Here is a 19420-nt window from a genome sequence, read left to right as displayed (position 1 = left end):
TCGTCCCTGGGTCTGTGTGAGGGAGTGGTTCAGTTATTGACATCTGAGCTGCGTCACAGACCCAGAGGCAGCTACTGTGTTGCCTCATGATCATATTAGGGCCACCACCAGACCTGCTGGGACACTTGTCACCTTACAAGGAGAGGAACAAGAGAGTCTGAGAGCACAGAGGAAACACAGCAGAGGGACCACTTCAATCTGATATGGCAAATAACAATGAGCCGAGGTGCAAATTTGGAATGTATTGCAAATTAAGGAAAGAGTTGTTGTTTCATACTCTTTCAAAATTATGACTCAACTCTTTCAAAACTAAAACTATATAATAATGGTTATCTAATTTATGAAATGAGCAACAGAGAAGGTTAAATCGGCCACTCGGTGTGAAAGACTAATAAGAAAACGTCTATACTTTGATCGAATCAAACGTTCTCCCGTTAGATGTCATGACATGAGCTGCATGTCAATACATGTAATGCATTTAATTTAACACCAGAACACAGTACAATTCTGATGGACCAAGTACCTAAAATCCACCGCCTCACTGTTAATCATCCACACAGAGTAGATTTAAACTTAGAGATCCTGTCCCACCAAAGCGAGGGTGTCCTTCACCCACATCCACAGGTGTGTGTGTGTATGTGTGTATGTGTGTCAGTGTGTGTGTGTGTGTATGTGTGTGTGCATTTGCATGGGTGAGTATGAGCATGCCTGCACTCTTGTCAGTGAGATAGTGTGAGAGCGACAGTAATGTGCTGCCACAAGTCAACAATTTAAAGCTGCTGTGAAATGTGCAACAGGTGGAGTTACAACCTTCTACTAACACTGAGAAGTCTGTTAACACTTGATTGAGGTCAGCTTCAGCTTCACTATAAGCACCACTGTCTTTTATAGTGGGCCCCAATACCAAACTACCAAATACTACTTGCAAATAATTCTTAGTTTTTGTTTTAAACTACAAAGAATGAGGTCAGGTGGCCACATAGGACATTTAAAGGAAAGTTTAGACAAACAGTATTTGGAAGTAAGTTCAGTATATTTTTACTTAAGCTGTACTATATTATATGTGGCAGAAAAAATGCAAGTCCATGCACTTGAATAATAAAAAGCCTTTATTAGACAGGCTAGAACATTTAAAACAGCACCTTTTTTCTTATTTTACCCAGGAGATACTATTTGACCTACTATGCCAAATGCTATATACCCTGGTTGTTATGCCCTATGAGACTCAATCAATAAGCCATAAAGTGTATTTTGTGCAATATTATGACTTAATGATATGCCACATGATGAGAACTTATCTGCATAATGGGGCAAGATCTGTATAAGCTATCAACCTGATCTGATTACTATTACAGCCTGTAAATCCATCCACATTAGTTTAAATAATATGAACCTAAATGGACATTCTCATTGGTATTCAACATGAAAACTAACTAGCCTCCATGAAGCTAAGGCTGCTTGCAGTACACAATACAGGAGCAGCTTTAGACATGTGCCTGTTGTTCCACAGACTGTTTCCTGGGCTACTGCTGACCAGCGCTCAGACTCACACTCACTCCAAGAACTCATCTGGTAAATTTCCACAAGGCCAAATCCCTCTGCCCAGCGAGGCGCCCTGAATAAACCTTAAGCCTGGGCAAGAAAGAATGGCAAAGCTAATAATCAGCAATAAACCATCTAATGGCTCAAACACACACACATGCAGACGCACACACACACACACACACACACACACACACAAACGACTGCGAGCCAAGATGCCACATATCCATGAGCACATTTCACCATTAAAGGTAATGGAGTCTTCAGTCAGGCATTTAAGAGGTTGGCATGAGATCTGCTAATAACATGTTAGCAGGTACTGTAACTACAGTAGTGTTTAAAGAGACAGTGACAGAGATCATCTCCAGTTTCTATTCCTCTTTTCCTCTGTCCATGACTCATTCTGGTCCATCAGCTTTCTCTTCTGGAGCCACAAACTTTGAATTCAACACCCAGCAGTATCAGACAAAGTTTGACTTTCACCAGTTTTAAATCACAACTAAAATCATGGCTGAATATACCATGAATTGTACTTTTTGACATTTCTTTTACTAACTGTACCTTGTACACATGCTTGTCGTCTTGTGTCACCAGGGACTGCAGATGAAATTTAGCTTTCTAGCTAATTCTGTGGCAGATACTAAATGTCCATTGTCCCTGTTAAATAAATAGATAGAAAAAAAAAGAAAAAAGAAAAATATATATTTTACTCACTCCTGAAGAAGACATGTTTATACTGTACAACTCCACCACTGAAAGACAAAATCCACCCTGAAACAGAATACTATAACACTACATATAATCTACATCTACATATATAACTACTGTATATCACTATAACAGCTGTTCATGAACAGAGTTGATCTGTGTCATGATCTCAAGTCTGCTGCCCCATTGATGGTGAATGGGAGACCAAATTTGTGAACATGGTGACAGTAGACAGGGTGATTTTATGCGGAGGGTATAAGTACATATTCTAGTTTAGGACTGTTTATATTTATGTATTCCTGCAATTTTATAAACCTCGCTTGGATGCAAGGTTTTGTCTCTTGACAACATGACAGATTAGAGCCTTGGTTTCCAGCTTAAGGAGAAGAGTTGTTCACGTTCACAAATATGAACTGAACTGTCTGATATCAGAGCAAAGACACAAATTCTGTTTTAGGGTGGACTTCAGCAGCTTTAAATTGATGTTTTGAGTTGAGGCAGCCTTGGGCACTTCAAGGTAAACCTGCAACACTTCCAGGATGTGTTCACAGGTGCTGCTGTCCTCAGCACTGATGTGGACATGAGGGGGAAACAAACCAGCCAGCAGACAGCTACCGGCCCGGTGTGACTGATGTGTGATGGTTGGATGGGTGCTGGTGATAGGGGCGCAACAGATGGCCACACCTCTATTCCTTGAAAGCATATTTACTTCCATACTTACTTCCTAAGTTTTTGATAGGCCTTGGGCCAAGGAACACAATTGATTTGATTTTGGTGGTGATCCAGATCTGTTTTTTAGCCATAACTGTCAGAGAAGACTGTCAGAGAATGAGACTTGATTCCAAATTCTAAGGGTGTGTTTGGAGGTCAAGAGATCAATTTAATTTAAAAATTAAGTGACAGGAATGATGTATTTGGGTGGAACAGCAAGTTGGACGTTGGCAGAACAATTTTGAGTCTTTGAGTTTTGAGAATTTTGAGTCCAATTTTGAGAATTTTTAGTCCAATTTTGAGAATTTTGAGTTGAAGTGGGTCTTCATCAAAGTCAAAAGAATGTAGAGGGAGAAAAACAGAAAGGTAGACAGACAGAGAGACACATGGAGAGACAAACAGTGAGAGACAGACAGAGCAAGAAATGAACTCCGTCTGTGACTATTGCTTGTTAATTCTTCTCAGTAGGTTTGATCCAATTCAGACTAAAACTCTCCCTCACTCTAACAGGATAGCTAGGGATTTTCTCCACAGCTACACTCTCTCTCTCTCTCTCTCTCTCTCTCTCTCTCTCTCTCTCTCTCTCTCTCTCTCTCTCTCTCTCTCTGTAGGTCTATTTGTCTTTCATTCATTCATCAAGCAACACACAAACTCTGAAATGTAGATTACATGTTGTGGACACAAATTGGACACAGCATTTTCACCTGTCTGTCACGTGAAAAGGTTAAGGTTATGGTACTGTTGAGTATCGAACCCAAATCACTAGAGTTGAAGACAAGTGTATACACCGATCCATGCTCCTTCTTTCTACCACGCTACAACTCAAATGTCACAAATATCTGTTTCTTGTGTCTCCTCCACATAATCCTTTCATGCTGGGGAAGCTTGTTTTTGTTTTCATTTTTCCTGCACGGAGCACATTTTTGCGCATTTTGCGTTCACTTCACAAAATTTCAGGCGACCAGGCTGGTTACACTTGTTTTTCTTTTCTGTCATCAATCATCATTTCATCCATCCATTCACTGGATTACAATTACAATTCAAGCATTTAGCTGACTTTGAATTTGACAGTAATTGAATCACATAGTTGGCAGCAGCCTGGAAAAGAACACACAGGGCAACTATATAATAATTATCAAAGCCAGAAAATATAGAGGATTTTTAGAAGTTTTTTTCGCGGCTAAAGAGACTTTCCGCCTTGAGCAAGACACTGAATCCCTACCGGCTCCATCCTGACCTCTGACCTCTGAGAGAAGGTATCTCAAGTGAGGGAAAACTAAAATTACACAACTAAAATCAAGTGCTGGTAGGGAGGTAGATTTGTTGAGGTATTTTGACGAAAGACCAAAGAAGAAGTGAGTGGAGTCCTGAACGAGGCAGAAAGATCGCTTCACCACTGAGGAACATTCATTCAATGAAGCAATGAAGAAATCAGTCTATTATTATTAGAATGTGAATATTCTCTCTAATCATAGTGGGAGAGGTCAAATCACCCTGATTCATGATTTTAGTATAACTTACTGGTAGTAGCACCCATGACTTCATCCTTGTTGATTTGTACATTAAAGAAGCTATTTCTGATCAAGTTTTGTGTCATCTGTCAGGAGTGTCAAGGATGATTTGGAGGCAACGCATAGCCTTGCAGGAGGAGGTGTGGAAGGTGTGTATGTGTGTTGGGGTGGGGGGGGTGACGGGTAGGGAGATAGGCAGGCAAATGAGAAAGGGAGAGTTGGAGGGACAGAGTGAGGGAGGGAAGAAGAAAAGACAGAAGGGAAGAGGGAGGGAGAGAGTCAGAGAGAGAGAGGGCGTGTCTAGTGACCACGCTCCGGGGATTAGCTATTTAAAGTTCAGTCGCTGCGCGCCACAGGAACCTTTCCATTTTGCCAATAAGGACGCGTCGGGACTCACAGGACAGCACGCGCACAAACCGGGCTGCGGTCGGAATAAGCCACATAACTGAACTACATTTTAGCGAGGGAAGCGCGAAGAAGATGCAAATGGTGAAGTTTCATTGCAGCTGTCAAGTTATCAAGACGGTGGCTTAGTGTTCTTTCCCCATTGCCTGTTATCTGCCGCTCTTCTTCTGCAAGTTTGTTTCTCCAGGTATGTAATGCCACTTAATTCACCTGAAACTCGATTCAATTGATTTTTTTATGAGACTAAAGACTAAATACTTGACATGTAAGATATAGTTTGTGTTACGACTGTGTGAGTGTTGTTTGTTTGGCTCGGAGGAGGGGGTGTGTCAGCGGGAGGAGGGCTCCTGAAGCTGCGGATCATAAATAAGCCTGTCTGGTATGCTGAGACCTTTTCACTGTTACTGAAAACCATTTGTCAAACTTCATTCTACACGCCTGACCAGGCCGCACAGTATGCTATTTGCTAATTGTGCAGTAGAGCAAGTTGCAGTATGCAACTGCCATCAACAGGTTTCTGAAGTGCTGAGGATATTTTAACAAGTGTAAACTCCAAATGTATAATCTGACACTTTTAAGAAAGTGATGCACGCATACACTTCATGTCAGCTTCAATATCTTGTGCGAGGATGTAAACAAGCAAGTGTTTATTTATTCTTTACATTCACAGGAGAGAGAGACAGAGAGAGATAGACAGAGAGAAAAAGAGAGACAGAGACAGAGAGATGAGGTGATGCGTATAGTGTAGGCAATAACCGAAAGCCCAGATTAGCCTGTCTGGCACAGCTTTTCATTCAACCTTCCCCCGTGCACGCGCACAGTGGCCTCCAGCGCGCGCACACTTTATCCATTTCCAAGAGGATTGCTATAGCATGCTATAAATGTTATGCTCAAAACATCCAACTGGTGGTGGACATTTGTTTTTAGGGGGTTACACATGACAAGTTTTGGCATATAGATAGATAGATAGATAGATAGATAGATAGATAGATAGATAGATAACCTGAAACACAGAAAGCCAATTGGAGGCCATTGCGATTCCTATTAATTTAACCAATACAGGGCAAAACATTACTGTAAGATGGTTCTCTCACTCACTGTGATGAATATGAATGAAAGAGGATTGTACTATTAATGGACACACACACACACACACACACACACACAGAGTGTGTGCGTCACCACCCTGGCAGGACTGTGCGAGGCCCTTGTGTTAGTTGAGAGGCAGCGCCACTCGGCTTCGTGCCACATGCCCCAAGCCCAAGACTGCACTTTTTTTCATAATGCCCCGGGGACTGTGAATGGAAAGTGTAATTCAGTGGAAATATAGCACTGCGATGCTGTGGGAGGGGTGTTATCGCGTTACCGTAAACAATGTCTGTAATGCTGCTTCCTGCAGCTTTGTTTACACGACAGCAGAATAGAGCCTGCTGCTTACTGTACAGGTAGATAAGGAGCTGAATGGGTGCAGAGGGGCTTTGAAAGGTGACTTGTTGAGAGAGAAGTTTGATGAATGTATATAAGGAGAGAATATGTAGTAATCATGCTTGGAAAACACAGGCACAAACACGCACTCAGAATGATGCATCTGAGCCCATGAGCTACACTTACTCATGTTTCTCTGGATTGCGCAATTTTCAGCTCCATCAGCAAATGACTATAGAACGAGTAAAACCACATTATTCTCTCTTGTGGAAAAACTCACAGGGGAAAAAAGTCAAAGTTCAGACCAGTGCACACACACACACACACACACACACTTTCACACCTTTCCTACCCTCATCCTTGTTTATTATCATATTTTGCCTTCTTTTCTTTCTTCTTCTTCTGCTCTTCTCCCATCTTCTACCCTTAATCCTCCCCCTCCTCTCTGTGGCCAGTGTGGGTACTCTCTCTGTGCTTTTTGAGTTGTTTGTGTGTGTGTGTGTGTGTGTCTTTGCCATCTGGGTTGTTTTTCTCCTCCAAGCTCCCAGGCTGCTGTGTGCTGCCAGACCTCCACAGCCAATAATGATCTGGGCCCAAAATTCCACACCACTGACCAGGGACTTAATACTGTGTGTGTGTGTGTGTGTGTGTGTGTGTGTGTGTGTGTGTGTGTGTGTGTGTGTGTGTGTGTGTGTATATACTGCATGTGTGTAACTGCTTTTCGCATGCACGTGTTTTTGTGAGACGAGGCAAAAAAAAAGCTCATGCTTGATTCTGTGTCAGTTATTAATACACAAAGAATTTATAATCGCTGTGCAAATGAGTTGCAAGGAAAATCGCGGAGGGGAAAACATGGACATTCTGTATTGTCCATGACCCAACTAATTTGTTCTCCTTCCTGCCCACTCTGCCCTCTTTCCCCCTCTCTCTCTCTCTCTTGTTATTCACTACACATACAAAAACAAGCAGGCACATTTATTTTTCTTTGCTATGTTGTACTCCAAAAAATCCCCAGAAACGACTCAGCTGATCTTTGTTTTTGCTTTCTGTCTTTCTCCTTCGCTGTGTGTGCTATACTGTGGCTTTTCTTCTGAAACGGACACATTTAAATTGACCTAACCATAATGGATTCACTGTGTCTGTAAATGGGGTAGGATTTCAGAGCCACACCTGAGTGAAAGAGAGAAGAGGAAGGGGGGGGGGGGGGGTGAGAGGTAGAGGTTTAAGACAGAGGGAGAAATAGAGGAGAGAACGGAGAGAGTAAATGGACAAATGTGAGAGAGAGAGAGAGAGAGAGAGAGAGAGAGAGAGAGAGAGAGAGAGAGAGAGAGAGAGAGAGAGAGAGAGAGAGAGAGAGAGAGAGAGAGAGAGAGAGAGAGAGAGAGAGAGAGAGAGAGAGAGAGAGAGAGAGAGAGAGAGAGAGAGAGAGAGAGAGAGAGAGAGAGAGAGAGAGAGAGATAAAGCTGATGGGATGAAAAGGGAGGGAGACAGGAGAGGAGGTAAAGTTGACACAAGTTTCCCCATTGGCTTCACCAGCTGTGTGTGTGTATGTGTGTGTTTGTGTGTGTGTAGTGTGTGTGAGAGCTGTCACGTCTCCATGAAATTGCCTCATCGTGTCCAGTGAGCCGGGGAAACGGCAGCCAGCAGCAAACAGTGACTGATAACTTGGTCAGAGGACGTTTGCTAAACGCTGCACTCCTCCTGCATGTCGCAATCACAATACTGTTTGACATCAGATACTCAAATCATTCCCTCTGTGATTAATTAACAATGGGGCTCAATGCGTTATCACACTCGTTATCTCACACACCACCGATCTAATTTGGACGAAAACCTGGAGGAATGATGCATTTTGTTGCTGTCTTCTGGTATTTAAAAACTTTACGGTGCTGTTTTAAACACCAGTCTGATTTTAATGAAACTCGGATGGATGATGCATCTTGCTACTGATTGGCCCAAGGAGTGCCTGCATCATTCACAGGGGACGACATGTTTTCACTTGATCCTGGTTTTGCCGTTATTATGAAAAATAGATTATTCATTCTAGGCCTTGAAAAGAAGCAATAATACCACCGAAGAACAACAGCAGCAATAACAAAGCCCAGGTCTCAGTGAGGAAACAGCGGTGTGTGTGTGTGTGTGTGTGTGTGTGTGTGTGTGTGTGTGTGTGTGTGTACTGTATGAAACCACACACACCATACCACCTGTCACACAGCGGTTTATCACCTTGTGTCCTAAAGTGACCTGAGGACTATCTTAGGCTTTTTATGATGGAAGACCTTGTGACAGTGGGGTTTTATAGTGTGGGATACCATAGTTAACCCTGCATCGTTCTATAGTTACAGGCTATTTCTATTGTTTTGACTGGCTGTATTGATTTCTGTTCATATAAGGTTATACGTACACATACAGATCATTTCCAACAGAAGAATACAAGGTACACTCATTCTGCTTTTACCCCTCAGCACAAATGCAATAGACACTGTAGAGATTCCTCACCTCACTCTGCCCCATTTCACTTGACCTATTTGTTAACCTGATTACACTGAAATAAATAATTTTTTTCACTCTAACCAAGTACAGCACAGCGCTGGCATGGGTTCCCGACTTTATCTTTTCATTCAGAAAGCCGCAGACAGAGGGGACAGTCACTGGGAAAACTATGAGTTTGAGTGACAGGCTGTTTGAATGAACCAGATCCACCAGCACCACCAGCAGCAGCAGCAGCAAGGATTTAACTGAATACAGGCGCTACATCAAAGACTGATGGGTGTGTCTGGGTCTAGATCTAGGATAGGTCAAGGTTGGGTGACGCTCTATTGTCAAACAAGACACGGATTAACAGAATGTGATGCAGCTCCTGTTCGTGTCCTCAAACCAGAAATTCAACCAGCCTGCTTGACTCTGCATGTTGCATGAAACCCTGCCATGCAAAAGTAAACAGTGAACTAGCTGATATAGAAAGGTTCAGAGACAGATACAGTTTTACAGCAGCAGCAATGTTCTTGAAAGGGAAATAAGTTGATAATAGGTTTAATCACAGTAGTCAGGTGGTGAGATCTGTGAGACGAGTCTGCTAGGTGCCTTAGTCATAACTTAGCATAGATCGGGTGACCTCTGTGTAATCCGTGTTTGGTTGTGTGTGCATGCGCAGCCTCAGTGTGCGTGTGTGTGTGTGTGTGTGTGTGTGTGTGTGTGTGTGTGTGTGTGTGTGTGTGTGTGTATCAGAAGGGAGCTTATTAATTCCTCCCTCTGCATTAACCCATTGACGTTCACACCAGGATTAGACGATGCAGAGGGTGGTGAGGGAGTTACTGGCTGATCGGTCGGCTGCCGGGCCACTGTGGCGTTTCAATGATATTGCTGGGTTGGATTAGCCGCCAGCAGGCCCAGACACTCAGACATGTCACTTTGATAAGGCGGGCTTAATGGGAACACACAGGGAGAACACACTGAGCAGTTTAACGAATTTGGATTGTTTGTTTTGAACGCACAAATATTTAAGCAAGCTCATCATTTGAGAAGAATTTGTCATAGTTGTGATTTAGCATGGCTTTACCTCCGTCAGTCTCATTGTGGGCCATTTAAAGAGTATCGTGCACACGGATTACCCATATTTCCATATTTTGATTTGAATCTCCTCACAAGTTACCACTCACTCTCCCTTTCTCTTCTTCTCTTCCTCTCTCTGCAGACTCATCTGTCATGGGTGTGAAGATGCTCCAGTGTTTCCCTTTCTACAGACGCTGTAAAGAGCGCTGCAAGGGCAGACAGTGCCCCCCAGCGGCAGGTGAGAGACACTACACTCTTTTAATTTACTTCAGAAAATCAGGACATAAAACCAGAATCAATCCAAATCGACTACAACTGGATTTATAAAGGAATGAGAAAATACGACAGAGCCTGATTAATCAAGATTTTTTGTTTCTGTTTGAATTCAAATTGCCTGATTGTGTGGCTGCATGCAAAGAGATCAAACACTCAACATACTCTCCATTCCTTCTCTTCTCCTTGCCCTCTCTCCCGCCACGCTGCAGTGCCCATAGAGGAGATGAAGCCCCGCCTGTGCTCCACGACGTCCTGGGGCAGCGACAGTGAAGGGGCGGGCAGCCTGACCAGAGGCTCCCAGATCTACTTCTCCACCAAGGCCAGGCTCTCTTTCAGACACCAGCTGGACAGCAACATCAACGCAGTGGACGCCACCTACTGAAGAGGGGCCTTCTGGGGGCTAAACTGGTGGAGCGAGGACCTAGATGGACTCCAGTATTTGAGGATTTAGCAAACACACATATTCAACCAGTCGCCCATCTGCACTTGGAGCCTGGTGTACAACCGTGGGAGCCTGATAGTTGAGCTAATGCATCTATTGTCATCCTCCTCCCTAGTTTTGGGTTGTTTAGATGCGATCATCATTAGTTGTGTGCAACTACCCAAACTGCATTTTAACCTTGTCGTCTTCCTTGCTGCCCTACAAATAACTCAGTAGCTGATCAGCTTCAAGCAGGGAATGAAGGGCAAAACAGAGACAGACTGTGTTTTCAATCTCACTGCATTAACATCTCCCTTGAAGTGGTGATGTCAGACTAAACCCTAATCCAGCTGAGTTCAGTTGCTCTGATGGACCTGAGGCTGCTGGTGAGACGGAAGACAAACTGGAGACTTGTTTACAGCGTCATTACCGACAAGTGCATTATTTTTGTTTTTCTTTATGGAGGTTTCGTTTTTTTCTACTGTCCTTTGTTTCTTTTTCGACTACTTTTATGCAAATATTTGAAATTGGAAGTTACTGATTTGATCACGGCCCATGTGAAACAGTACTGAAAATCTACAAAATTGCAGCAATGATATGCTTAGATGTCAGTGGACAGCAACATGAATGAACTGGACACCTACACAGTGAAACACTACCAAATCGAAAAAGCTTGCTCTTTTATAAAAAGGCAACGTAAATCACATTGTTACAAACAAAATTGTAGAAGACCATTGTGAGCAAACACTATGTACAATATTATCAGGCCATTTTAAGGATGTTCAGCAGCAGTTTTTGCCTCTAGTTAGGTCATCTTGGGAAGTGCATTAAGTAAACTGAGCAGCACAGCAAAGATACATTTCCATTAGCTATTTTGTAACTCTTGTTCGGCTTCACCTCACTTTGGCTAACTATTTCTTTCATATTTGTGATTAAACAGTTCTTCTGATTGCATTTGATATTAAAATGTATTTACTTTTTAACAAACCTGTAGATTGATTTCAAGGTTGGACAGGGTTTTGTATATCCGACTAAAATGAACAAATGTCAACGTAAGGACCGATCCCAAATGACTGTGAAAGAACTGGTGGAATTTGAAATTTCAATGTTTATCTTTTGATACAAACCTACTTATCAACTATTAAAATCTACAGTATGTCAAAAGACCAATGTCTTTACTAACAAAGTAATAACACAAAAATTGTACATTAAAAATGTCTCCCGTGGTTTTATTGATGGTGGATGTTAAGGTTTTTCAGCACAAAATACATTGTTGAAAACATGGCTCTCTACTGGAAAACATCGTTAGTAATTCACATTATGTCTTCAAATGGTTTTCATCACTTAACATTAAGACACAGACAATGCATCTTGTTAATAATATTTATTAAAAAATTAGGTCATTGGTATAAAAAAAACAAAGAAACAAAAACACAGTCTGTAGTTGATCACTGGCAAGTCTCATGGGTTGCCTTGGCAACAGAGTCCCAAACCTGTGACCACTGCTGATGAGATCACTGCATGTTCTTGGGTTTGGAGATGACGCCATCCGGATAGCGCTTCTTGAACCGAGCCACAACGTCGGGATCCAAGAGGTGAATGCCATCGAGCTGATTTCCAAGAGTTACCCTGGGAAAAACAAAGGAATGGGGAAAACGGTGGGGTACAGAATGAGATAATTAATGCACACAACATATGCCGAACAGTTACCTAGCCTCGAGTTAAAACACACAGACACTCACCAGTTGGGCTGGACATTGTGCGGTCGACCGAACAGCTCGATCTTCCTGGTGCCAGGTGAGAGTCTCTCTATCATGCCGTAGATCTCATCTGGTTTGTGACTGGTGGAGCGGACCTGGGAGAGAGCGTACGGAGAATAAGGAACAGATGAAACACCACGGAAGAAGACCTGGTATCGTATTGCATGAAGTAACCTTTATATTACGTAAACATGTCCAGGTATTGAACTATTTACCTCTGCCACAATGACATCACAGTCCAACCCTCTGTTGAATCCCTGGGGGTTTCCTTTCACACCCACCTGAAGAGAAACACACACATTACATGGACATTTTACATTTTAGGCTTTTAGCTGATGCTCTCATCCAGACCGACTTACAAAAGAATGAGCCAGTAGGGGCTCAGTATCTTGCTCAAAAACACTTTGACAGGACACATGGGTGTTGCTAGGGTTCAAACTGACACCTTCCACCTATGGGACAGTCTCTCTAACATCTGAGCAACATCAAATCCAAGTGCGTTCACACACACACAACACAGCAACAACACAGAAACTCCTTAAGGCAAAATTCCTCAAGACTACAACCAGGCAGGTTCATCCACACATAACTGACAGAGAGAGAGAGCCTGAAGATACAATGTATAGCACATAAAAGAGGCAGAGACAGGTAACAACAAGCAAACAAACAGGCAGAGAGACGTACCAGACAATGTTCCTTTCCGTGGTTGAGCCAATGCCCCGTCCGCCCGGTGCGGATGATTCTCTGGAGCTGGTTGGTTTTCACCCAAATGATCTCATCGACACGATCATAGCTGAGTGAGGAAAAGAAAAAAAACAGCAAGTAAATGACAACTGAAGGAATAGTATCCCATCAAAATGAGATGAATCTGAGCAAACAAAATAAACTCTGCTATTAAAATGGTTGATGCACAGAAGGAAAGAGAGATTTACCCCCAAAGACTGAGACACTCTCTGCCCAGCTCCATCGCTCTGTAAAAAGGAGAGGAGGACAGGTGTTGAGCTTGAACAGACACGACTCTTATTACTGGATGTAACAAGAGACAGTAATGAGACAGAAGTTACTCTTTACATGACTCAAAATGGGCCGATGCACTGTTTTATCCTGAGTCATATTTGATTCTAACTTGAAAGATGGAAATAGTCTACAACTCTCTTCAATTTGCCGAACCCCAAAGCATTTTTGAAAGTACACCTGAACAAACAAAATATACATAGAACATACATACATACACATAGAACATGAATCTGTTTTATTTGATGGCTTGAGGTTCTTTGACGCATACAGCTTATATATAATAACCGGTAAGCTGGTCGTCACAGATGAAGAAGCATTTTTCATTTCAGGCATTTAGCGGACGCTCTTATCCAGAGCAAATTACCTTGAGTGACCAACTAAGAGTTAGTGTTTTGCTCAAGGACATTTGACAGAATAGGACACAAAGCGGTTGATGGACACACTGCTGACAGAATCAAACCTTGAACTACCAAAACATTCACTTAACAGCCGAACACACTGACCGAATGCACCACAGAAATCACAGAAGTGACCGAAGACCCACTTTCATGCAAAAAGCCTGGTTCAACCGGATGAACCGGGATGTAACATCTGATAATTCTATGGAACACACACCACTGCTATACTGCTGTGATATAACATCAAACTCCATGGACCAAACCGTATTCTCGAAACTGCTCGGACTCTTCTGCTTACCTGCCGGTGACCCAGAGGAAGAGGAAGCCGTCGTCCTGGAGGATGGGGATGTTGAGTTTCCTCATCTCGTCGTCAGTCAGCGTGCCGTAGGGCAGCTCCATGTGGATGTCCCAGGGCGGGTCGGCCATCACCACCGCAAACTTCCCCAGGATGGACACATCCAAGTAGCGGATGTCGCAGCAGATCCACTGGAAATTAAAATACAACCTTGATGAATTCTATAACCCAAACCAAAATAATGAATACGCTAAAAGGCTAAGCAAAGAAACAAAAATCTCACCTAATTTGCATATAAGTATGACATACAGTATATTGTCCCCCCTACAGAGGTTGATTAAGGTCACAGATTACTTAATGCCCCTTTCAGATTTCCTTTGAATAGATGTTCAAGTTCAGCTGTCTCTGTCTCTCTCCATTCTGCCCCACCTCCTTTCTCCACCCCCCCTCCCCCTCTCCCTCACCTGTGAGGGGAACAGCTTGCCCACGTTGCTGTCTGCGTCCCCCTGATGCAGGCCGAGCTCTACGGCCCCGGCCTGAGGCCCCAGCAGGCCCCCCTCAGCCTCCGGCGGGCTGTCGATCTCATAGTGGACGTATTTACAGGTGTCCATGTGGAAACACGTGTTGAGGAAGGAGCAGTCGCCGAGGCTCTCGTCTGTGTGCTTGTTGATGATGCGCCTGAGTGAGAAAAAAAGACATCACAACAAAGAACAACCTAACATAATGCATCTGTCTTTATAATGTGATGTAACACCTACTGACAACTCCACACCAGTTTGACCAAAAATGAACAAAACAAAACTTTGCAAATTTGCTGCATTTAGGACTAGATAGGACTTAGCCCAGATTTCAGACAAAAATTAAAGCAGAAGAAGGCAACAGTAAACATGTCACCCTCCATGAATGATGTTTGTACCCCTATGAGCCAATCAGTTACTAAATCATCCAAGTTTCATCAAAGTCTGACCAGTGGCGTAGCAGTTAGAGCCTTACAAAGTTTGAAATTTTGACCTTTAATTATAGCATCCTCATCCGGCAGATCAGTGTATTTTTAAATGCCAGATCACAGAGCCAAAATGCTTCATCCCTCCAGGTTTCATCAAAATATAAGTAGTGTCTGAGATATCACATTTGAGTACAAAATTTTGACCTATAATTATAGCGCCCCCTTTAGGACAATCAGTGTATTTTTTTTAAAACACCGGAGGAAATTGCAAAAATGCATAATCTCTCCAAATTTAGTCAAAATCAGACTTGCGATGTCTGAGATATCGCCTGTGATATCAAATTTTATAGACAGACTTCTTTGTGTAGGGGAACACAAACACAGACACAGAGAACTTCAACAGTAGACTGAGGAACACTGACCGGAAGTGTAGCTTGGTGCAGGGCTGAGGCGTGTCCCCGGAGCGCATGCACTCCTCTTTGGTCCCGTGGTCGCAGAACTCCTGGACCTGAGCCCGGCCGCGAGAACGGAACTTTTCCACTATGGATTGCTCCTTGGCCGTGCTCGTGTTCAGCAGCTCCAGGATCTCTCTGCTCACCTGCACACAACAACATCCACACCACCATGTATCAGTTATCACACCCTGATGCTCTTTCAGCTCCTGTTTCAGAAGGTTGGAAACTGAACTGGTCACGATAATTTTGGGTGCATAAGAAATAGGGATGGGACTGTATATACTGAAATTCAATATATTGCATTTTTAAATTGTAGTTTAAATTCTAGCAATGCCAATGCTATTGCTACAAAGATTTGTGTCTCAGAAATAAACATAATTCTGCACAGTCAGACTTTGTTGTCATTTATTTATTACACTGCATTGTGCTGGTATTGAATCATGAACACCATATTTTGTATCATATTGTGAGTAGGGCTGCAGCTATCGATTATTTTAGTAATCGAGTATTCTACCGATTATTCCATCGATTAATCGAGTAATCGGATAAGAAATACTTTTGCTTTATTAAAGAGCAATAGTAAATATACAAAAGAGAAAAGCTGTCCGCACGAAGCTGTCCATACGACACTGTGATTTACTGAAAACGAGGTGAAATAATAATTATTATTGATATTTATTACTAGGCCTAAATATCATACAAGTTCATAAGACTGGCTAATGTACATTTATTTACTATGTTGAAGGGTTGCCCTACACCTGCTGACCCTACTCACTGCAATCAAACTAAACTGAATATACCTGCTGTATTGGACTGGTGCATTTTAGGCTCCAATTGCTACTTACACCACCTGATATTTTGCTTTCTGGGGTATTTTATGCATCACTGTGAGGGGAGTAGGTGTGTGTGTGTGTGTGTGTGTGTGTGTGTGTGTGTGTGTGTGTGTGTGACTATCATAATAATAACATGAATGAAGCTCAGGCTTTCACAAATTGACTGCAGCATTTTATTTTCTGTGGTTATTTTCTTGAGCAAAACTTAGCTAACTTAGGGACATCATAACTAGCCACCATATTGATTTACGTTCTTAACTAGCCATTACATATAGCCATAATTAACGTGCATTCTTTACTAGCCTTCATCTCATCCCGTTTTAATATGAAGTGCTGACTCCGCCCACCCGGCCAGTTTCGGCGTACGCCGGTAGCAATTACAAGTGGACCCTATCCTACAGTCCCTGCTCTCAGCGGAGGGAGGGAGCTACGCTGCGTGTGGGAAGCGCTGTGACCGTCAGACCTCTCTGGATTAGACAGGCAAATAGAGAAAACCGGCATCAGCCGAACCAATTTATTGCCAAATGCTTTGGGATTCAACACATTAACATTGCTTCCCATGGTCAGAAAAAGTCGGCAGATTTGTCGCTAGTCGCTTTTGAGAAATAAAGTCGCCAGGGGGGTCTGAAAAGTCGCTAAATCTAGCGACAAAGTCGGCAAGTTGGCAACACTGGATCCGAAACTTTGGACACTTTCTGTCGTTTTCTCTGGCCTGTCTCTTCTCTTCGCCCCTCGCTATTTTCTCTCTCTTTCTCCAGCGCGTTGTGCAACAGTAATAATCATCCGTGCGAAACACTGAGTGTGTATATAGTTATATGGATTAAACGAAGCTTCGATGCAAAGAATTTGCATCGATGATTTTTAGTAATCGAGTTACTCGAGTTTCTCGAGGAATCGTTTCAGCCCTAATTGTGAGATAAGCATATCATCCCATCCCTAATAAGAGATAGAAGGACAACAGAGTGAAAGGTCAATATTATCGTCCTTTCCCCTCTCTCCTCCTGTACCTTCTTGCTCTGCTGCTCCTTGGTGGACTGCTGGTTCAGGAGGCTCTCGATCTCCATGTCCAGGTGAGACGACTGGCCCTTACTGGTCCTGCCCTTCTTATCTGCCCCGCCCCCTGACGCCCCGGCCTTCCAGTCAGACGGCCCAGCCAGCTGCGACGTAGTAGCCGGTGCCAGAGAGATGGAGGAAGTGTGCGGTGGAGACGGAGGGCTCTGAAGGGACGGAGAGGAGCCCGGTGCTCTTTTGTTGTGGCTTTGGTCTTCTGCTTTCCTCTTGACTCCGCTCCTCTGGGCTCCGGCCCCGGTCCCGATCATAGCCCAGAGTTTTGTGTGGTCCACTGCTATGACGAGCGTGGAGGAGGAAGTTGTAGAGGAGGAGGCCATGGTGGGCTGCCGGACCTCGATCAGCTCCTGAGCGGAGAACTTCAGCAGGAGACTCTCGATGCACCCATGGGTGACGGCTGTTTCAGACTGTGAGCAAGAAGCAAATAAGAAGAGGGAGAATTAAAAGAACTGGAAAAACGAAGCTGTTGGGACCAGAATTAAGGAGAAAAAGAAACATGATACAGCTAAACTGACCATAACGGTCACTTTAATTTCTTCTATAATAAACCAGCTATATTATTTGCCACAAGCATGATCCATCAGTGTTTCTTGGATACAAAGACATGGACTCACACTGTTGAGTTCGTCTGTGATGGCAAGAGAGTCCGTCGGCATTGGGAGACTCAGATCTGACAGATATCCCAGCAGCTTCTTCTCCAGTTCGGGGTCTGGTGGTTTTTCCGTCTCCTCCTGAGAGGAGGACTGGAGCGATGGAGCTGGACTTTCACTCCTGGCTGCGGCTCCCTCTGCGCTGCCTCCCACTTCTAACCGAGAGGGGACACCAGCGGTAAGAGAAAGTTGTGAATGGTCTTAGGAAAAAAGCTGTTTATATAAGGCATTCAGGGAGAGAGAGAAAGTGTCTAACCTTCTTGGGCATCAAATTCAAAGACTTTTCCATGAGTTCAAGGCGTTGTTTGGTGAAATTCAAGGACTCAAAATTGGCATATTTGGGCTAAGACATGACATTTGTCAAAATTAGACATCGTAGAGGCCTCGTTTATTACTCATGATCTTGTCAAGTAAAGAAATCATGGCGAAGTCATTAATTTTAAATGATATAGCCTATATAAACTCAAATACCCATTATCAGGTTTTACTCAGGATGTGAGGTGTTGATCCCAAAACAGAGAGAAATCCAGAGAGGTATATTGATAAATTTGGGTACATTATAAAAGAAAATCAAGTAATTTCAAAATCTTTTAAAGCCTTATTTCATTTTTCTCATATCAACAAATTTTCAAGGATTTTCTAAGCCCATGGGAACCCTGCTTAGTAATGTTTGACGCATTTCCCCAGTTCAGTCTAATAAGAATGGTTTACTAATCATTGCATCTGTGTTTTGATGTTGCCAATATTCCCAAATCTCCAATATGGAGATGTGTAAAACGTAATAACTTCAGTATAAGGATAAATGCAGTGCTCTTGTTGTGATTCCGGGACAAAAATGACTGTTTTGATTATAGCTTTCATTTTCCACACTGTTGTTATCACAGCACAGGCAGTTAAGCAATCCTACAACTAGTCATAACCTTCTCCTATGAGGTTCCTTGGGATTAAACCTTAGCAAACGGGTATCTCATCTTTATCTTATCAAATGTACGTATCTGGGGGTCCAGTCTTTGACCCGCTGTCTGTGTGAACGTACCCGCGGCTAGTTGCGAAGGGTCTTTCCGTCGCCGCTGCAGTCTCTCCCGCAGCGAGTCCAGCTGCTTCTTGTGCGCCTGGATGTTGCTCCATGTGTCCGACATGTCGAGCTGGATCCAACATCCACACAAACACCAAAACAAGTCGTACCGGGCAGTAGTTGGGCAAAAGTTGAGCACAGTCCGCCCTGCGCGAAACAATGAATATATGGTGCACGGCCAAAGAGTGTTGGTCAGACCAGCATCTTGAATGAAACGTTCCGGCTGACTGGTGGTGCGAACCAATGACCCTGATGTTAATTTATCAGTATTAGTCAATGTATCGTGATTACATCAGCCTATATTGAAAGCTGTATTTTTAGAGACTAACACATGCCGCGATAAAAGTCTCTCCATAACGTAATTGAACCGTT

The 19420-nt window shown here is 43.2% G+C and overlaps 2 protein-coding genes across 2 annotated transcripts; one reads left to right on the top strand and one right to left on the bottom strand.

Annotated features, from left to right (window-relative positions):
• The first annotated feature begins 4833 nt into the window (after nucleotides 1–4833).
• LOC139919374 (uncharacterized protein C17orf114) lies at nucleotides 4834–11777 on the top strand. Its single transcript, XM_071909105.2, has 3 exons — nucleotides 4834–5064; nucleotides 9997–10092; nucleotides 10340–11777. Exons 2-3 carry the CDS (start codon nucleotides 10008–10010, stop codon nucleotides 10510–10512), a joined length of 258 nt encoding a protein of 85 aa, XP_071765206.1. The 5' UTR covers nucleotides 4834–5064; nucleotides 9997–10007; the 3' UTR covers nucleotides 10513–11777.
• Nucleotides 11775–19204, bottom strand: mettl3 (methyltransferase like 3). The gene is made up of 11 exons (XM_071909104.2): nucleotides 19010–19204; nucleotides 17938–18128; nucleotides 17263–17730; nucleotides 15390–15565; nucleotides 14486–14699; nucleotides 14025–14212; nucleotides 13244–13282; nucleotides 12996–13104; nucleotides 12527–12592; nucleotides 12294–12406; nucleotides 11775–12180 (listed from the first exon to the last, which is right to left on the bottom strand). Exons 1-11 carry the CDS (start codon nucleotides 19110–19112, stop codon nucleotides 12066–12068), a joined length of 1782 nt encoding a protein of 593 aa, XP_071765205.2. The 5' UTR covers nucleotides 19113–19204; the 3' UTR covers nucleotides 11775–12065.
• Between the last annotated feature and the right edge of the window lie 216 nt (nucleotides 19205–19420).

This window comes from Centroberyx gerrardi, chromosome 23 (genome assembly GCF_048128805.1).
Source record: "Centroberyx gerrardi isolate f3 chromosome 23, fCenGer3.hap1.cur.20231027, whole genome shotgun sequence".
In the NCBI taxonomy this organism is placed as follows: domain Eukaryota; kingdom Metazoa; phylum Chordata; class Actinopteri; order Beryciformes; family Berycidae; genus Centroberyx; species Centroberyx gerrardi.
Note: the sequence above shows the minus strand (reverse complement) of the source record. Positions and strands in the feature narration are given on the sequence as shown.

Coding starts and splice junctions, on each gene's coding strand:
- LOC139919374 (XM_071909105.2), top strand. CDS start 10,008: ATGGGTGTGAAGATGCTCCAGTGTTTCCCTTTCTACAGACGCTGTAAA. Junction 10,093..10,339: donor ACAGTGCCCCCCAGCGGCAG/GTGAGAGACACT, acceptor GCCACGCTGCAG/TGCCCATAGAGGAGATGAAG.
- mettl3 (XM_071909104.2), bottom strand. CDS start 19,112: ATGTCGGACACATGGAGCAACATCCAGGCGCACAAGAAGCAGCTGGAC. Junction 17,731..17,937: donor TCACAGACGAACTCAACAGT/GTGAGTCCATGT, acceptor TCTTGCTCACAG/TCTGAAACAGCCGTCACCCA. Junction 14,213..14,485: donor GCAAGCTGTTCCCCTCACAG/GTGAGGGAGAGG, acceptor TTTAATTTCCAG/TGGATCTGCTGCGACATCCG.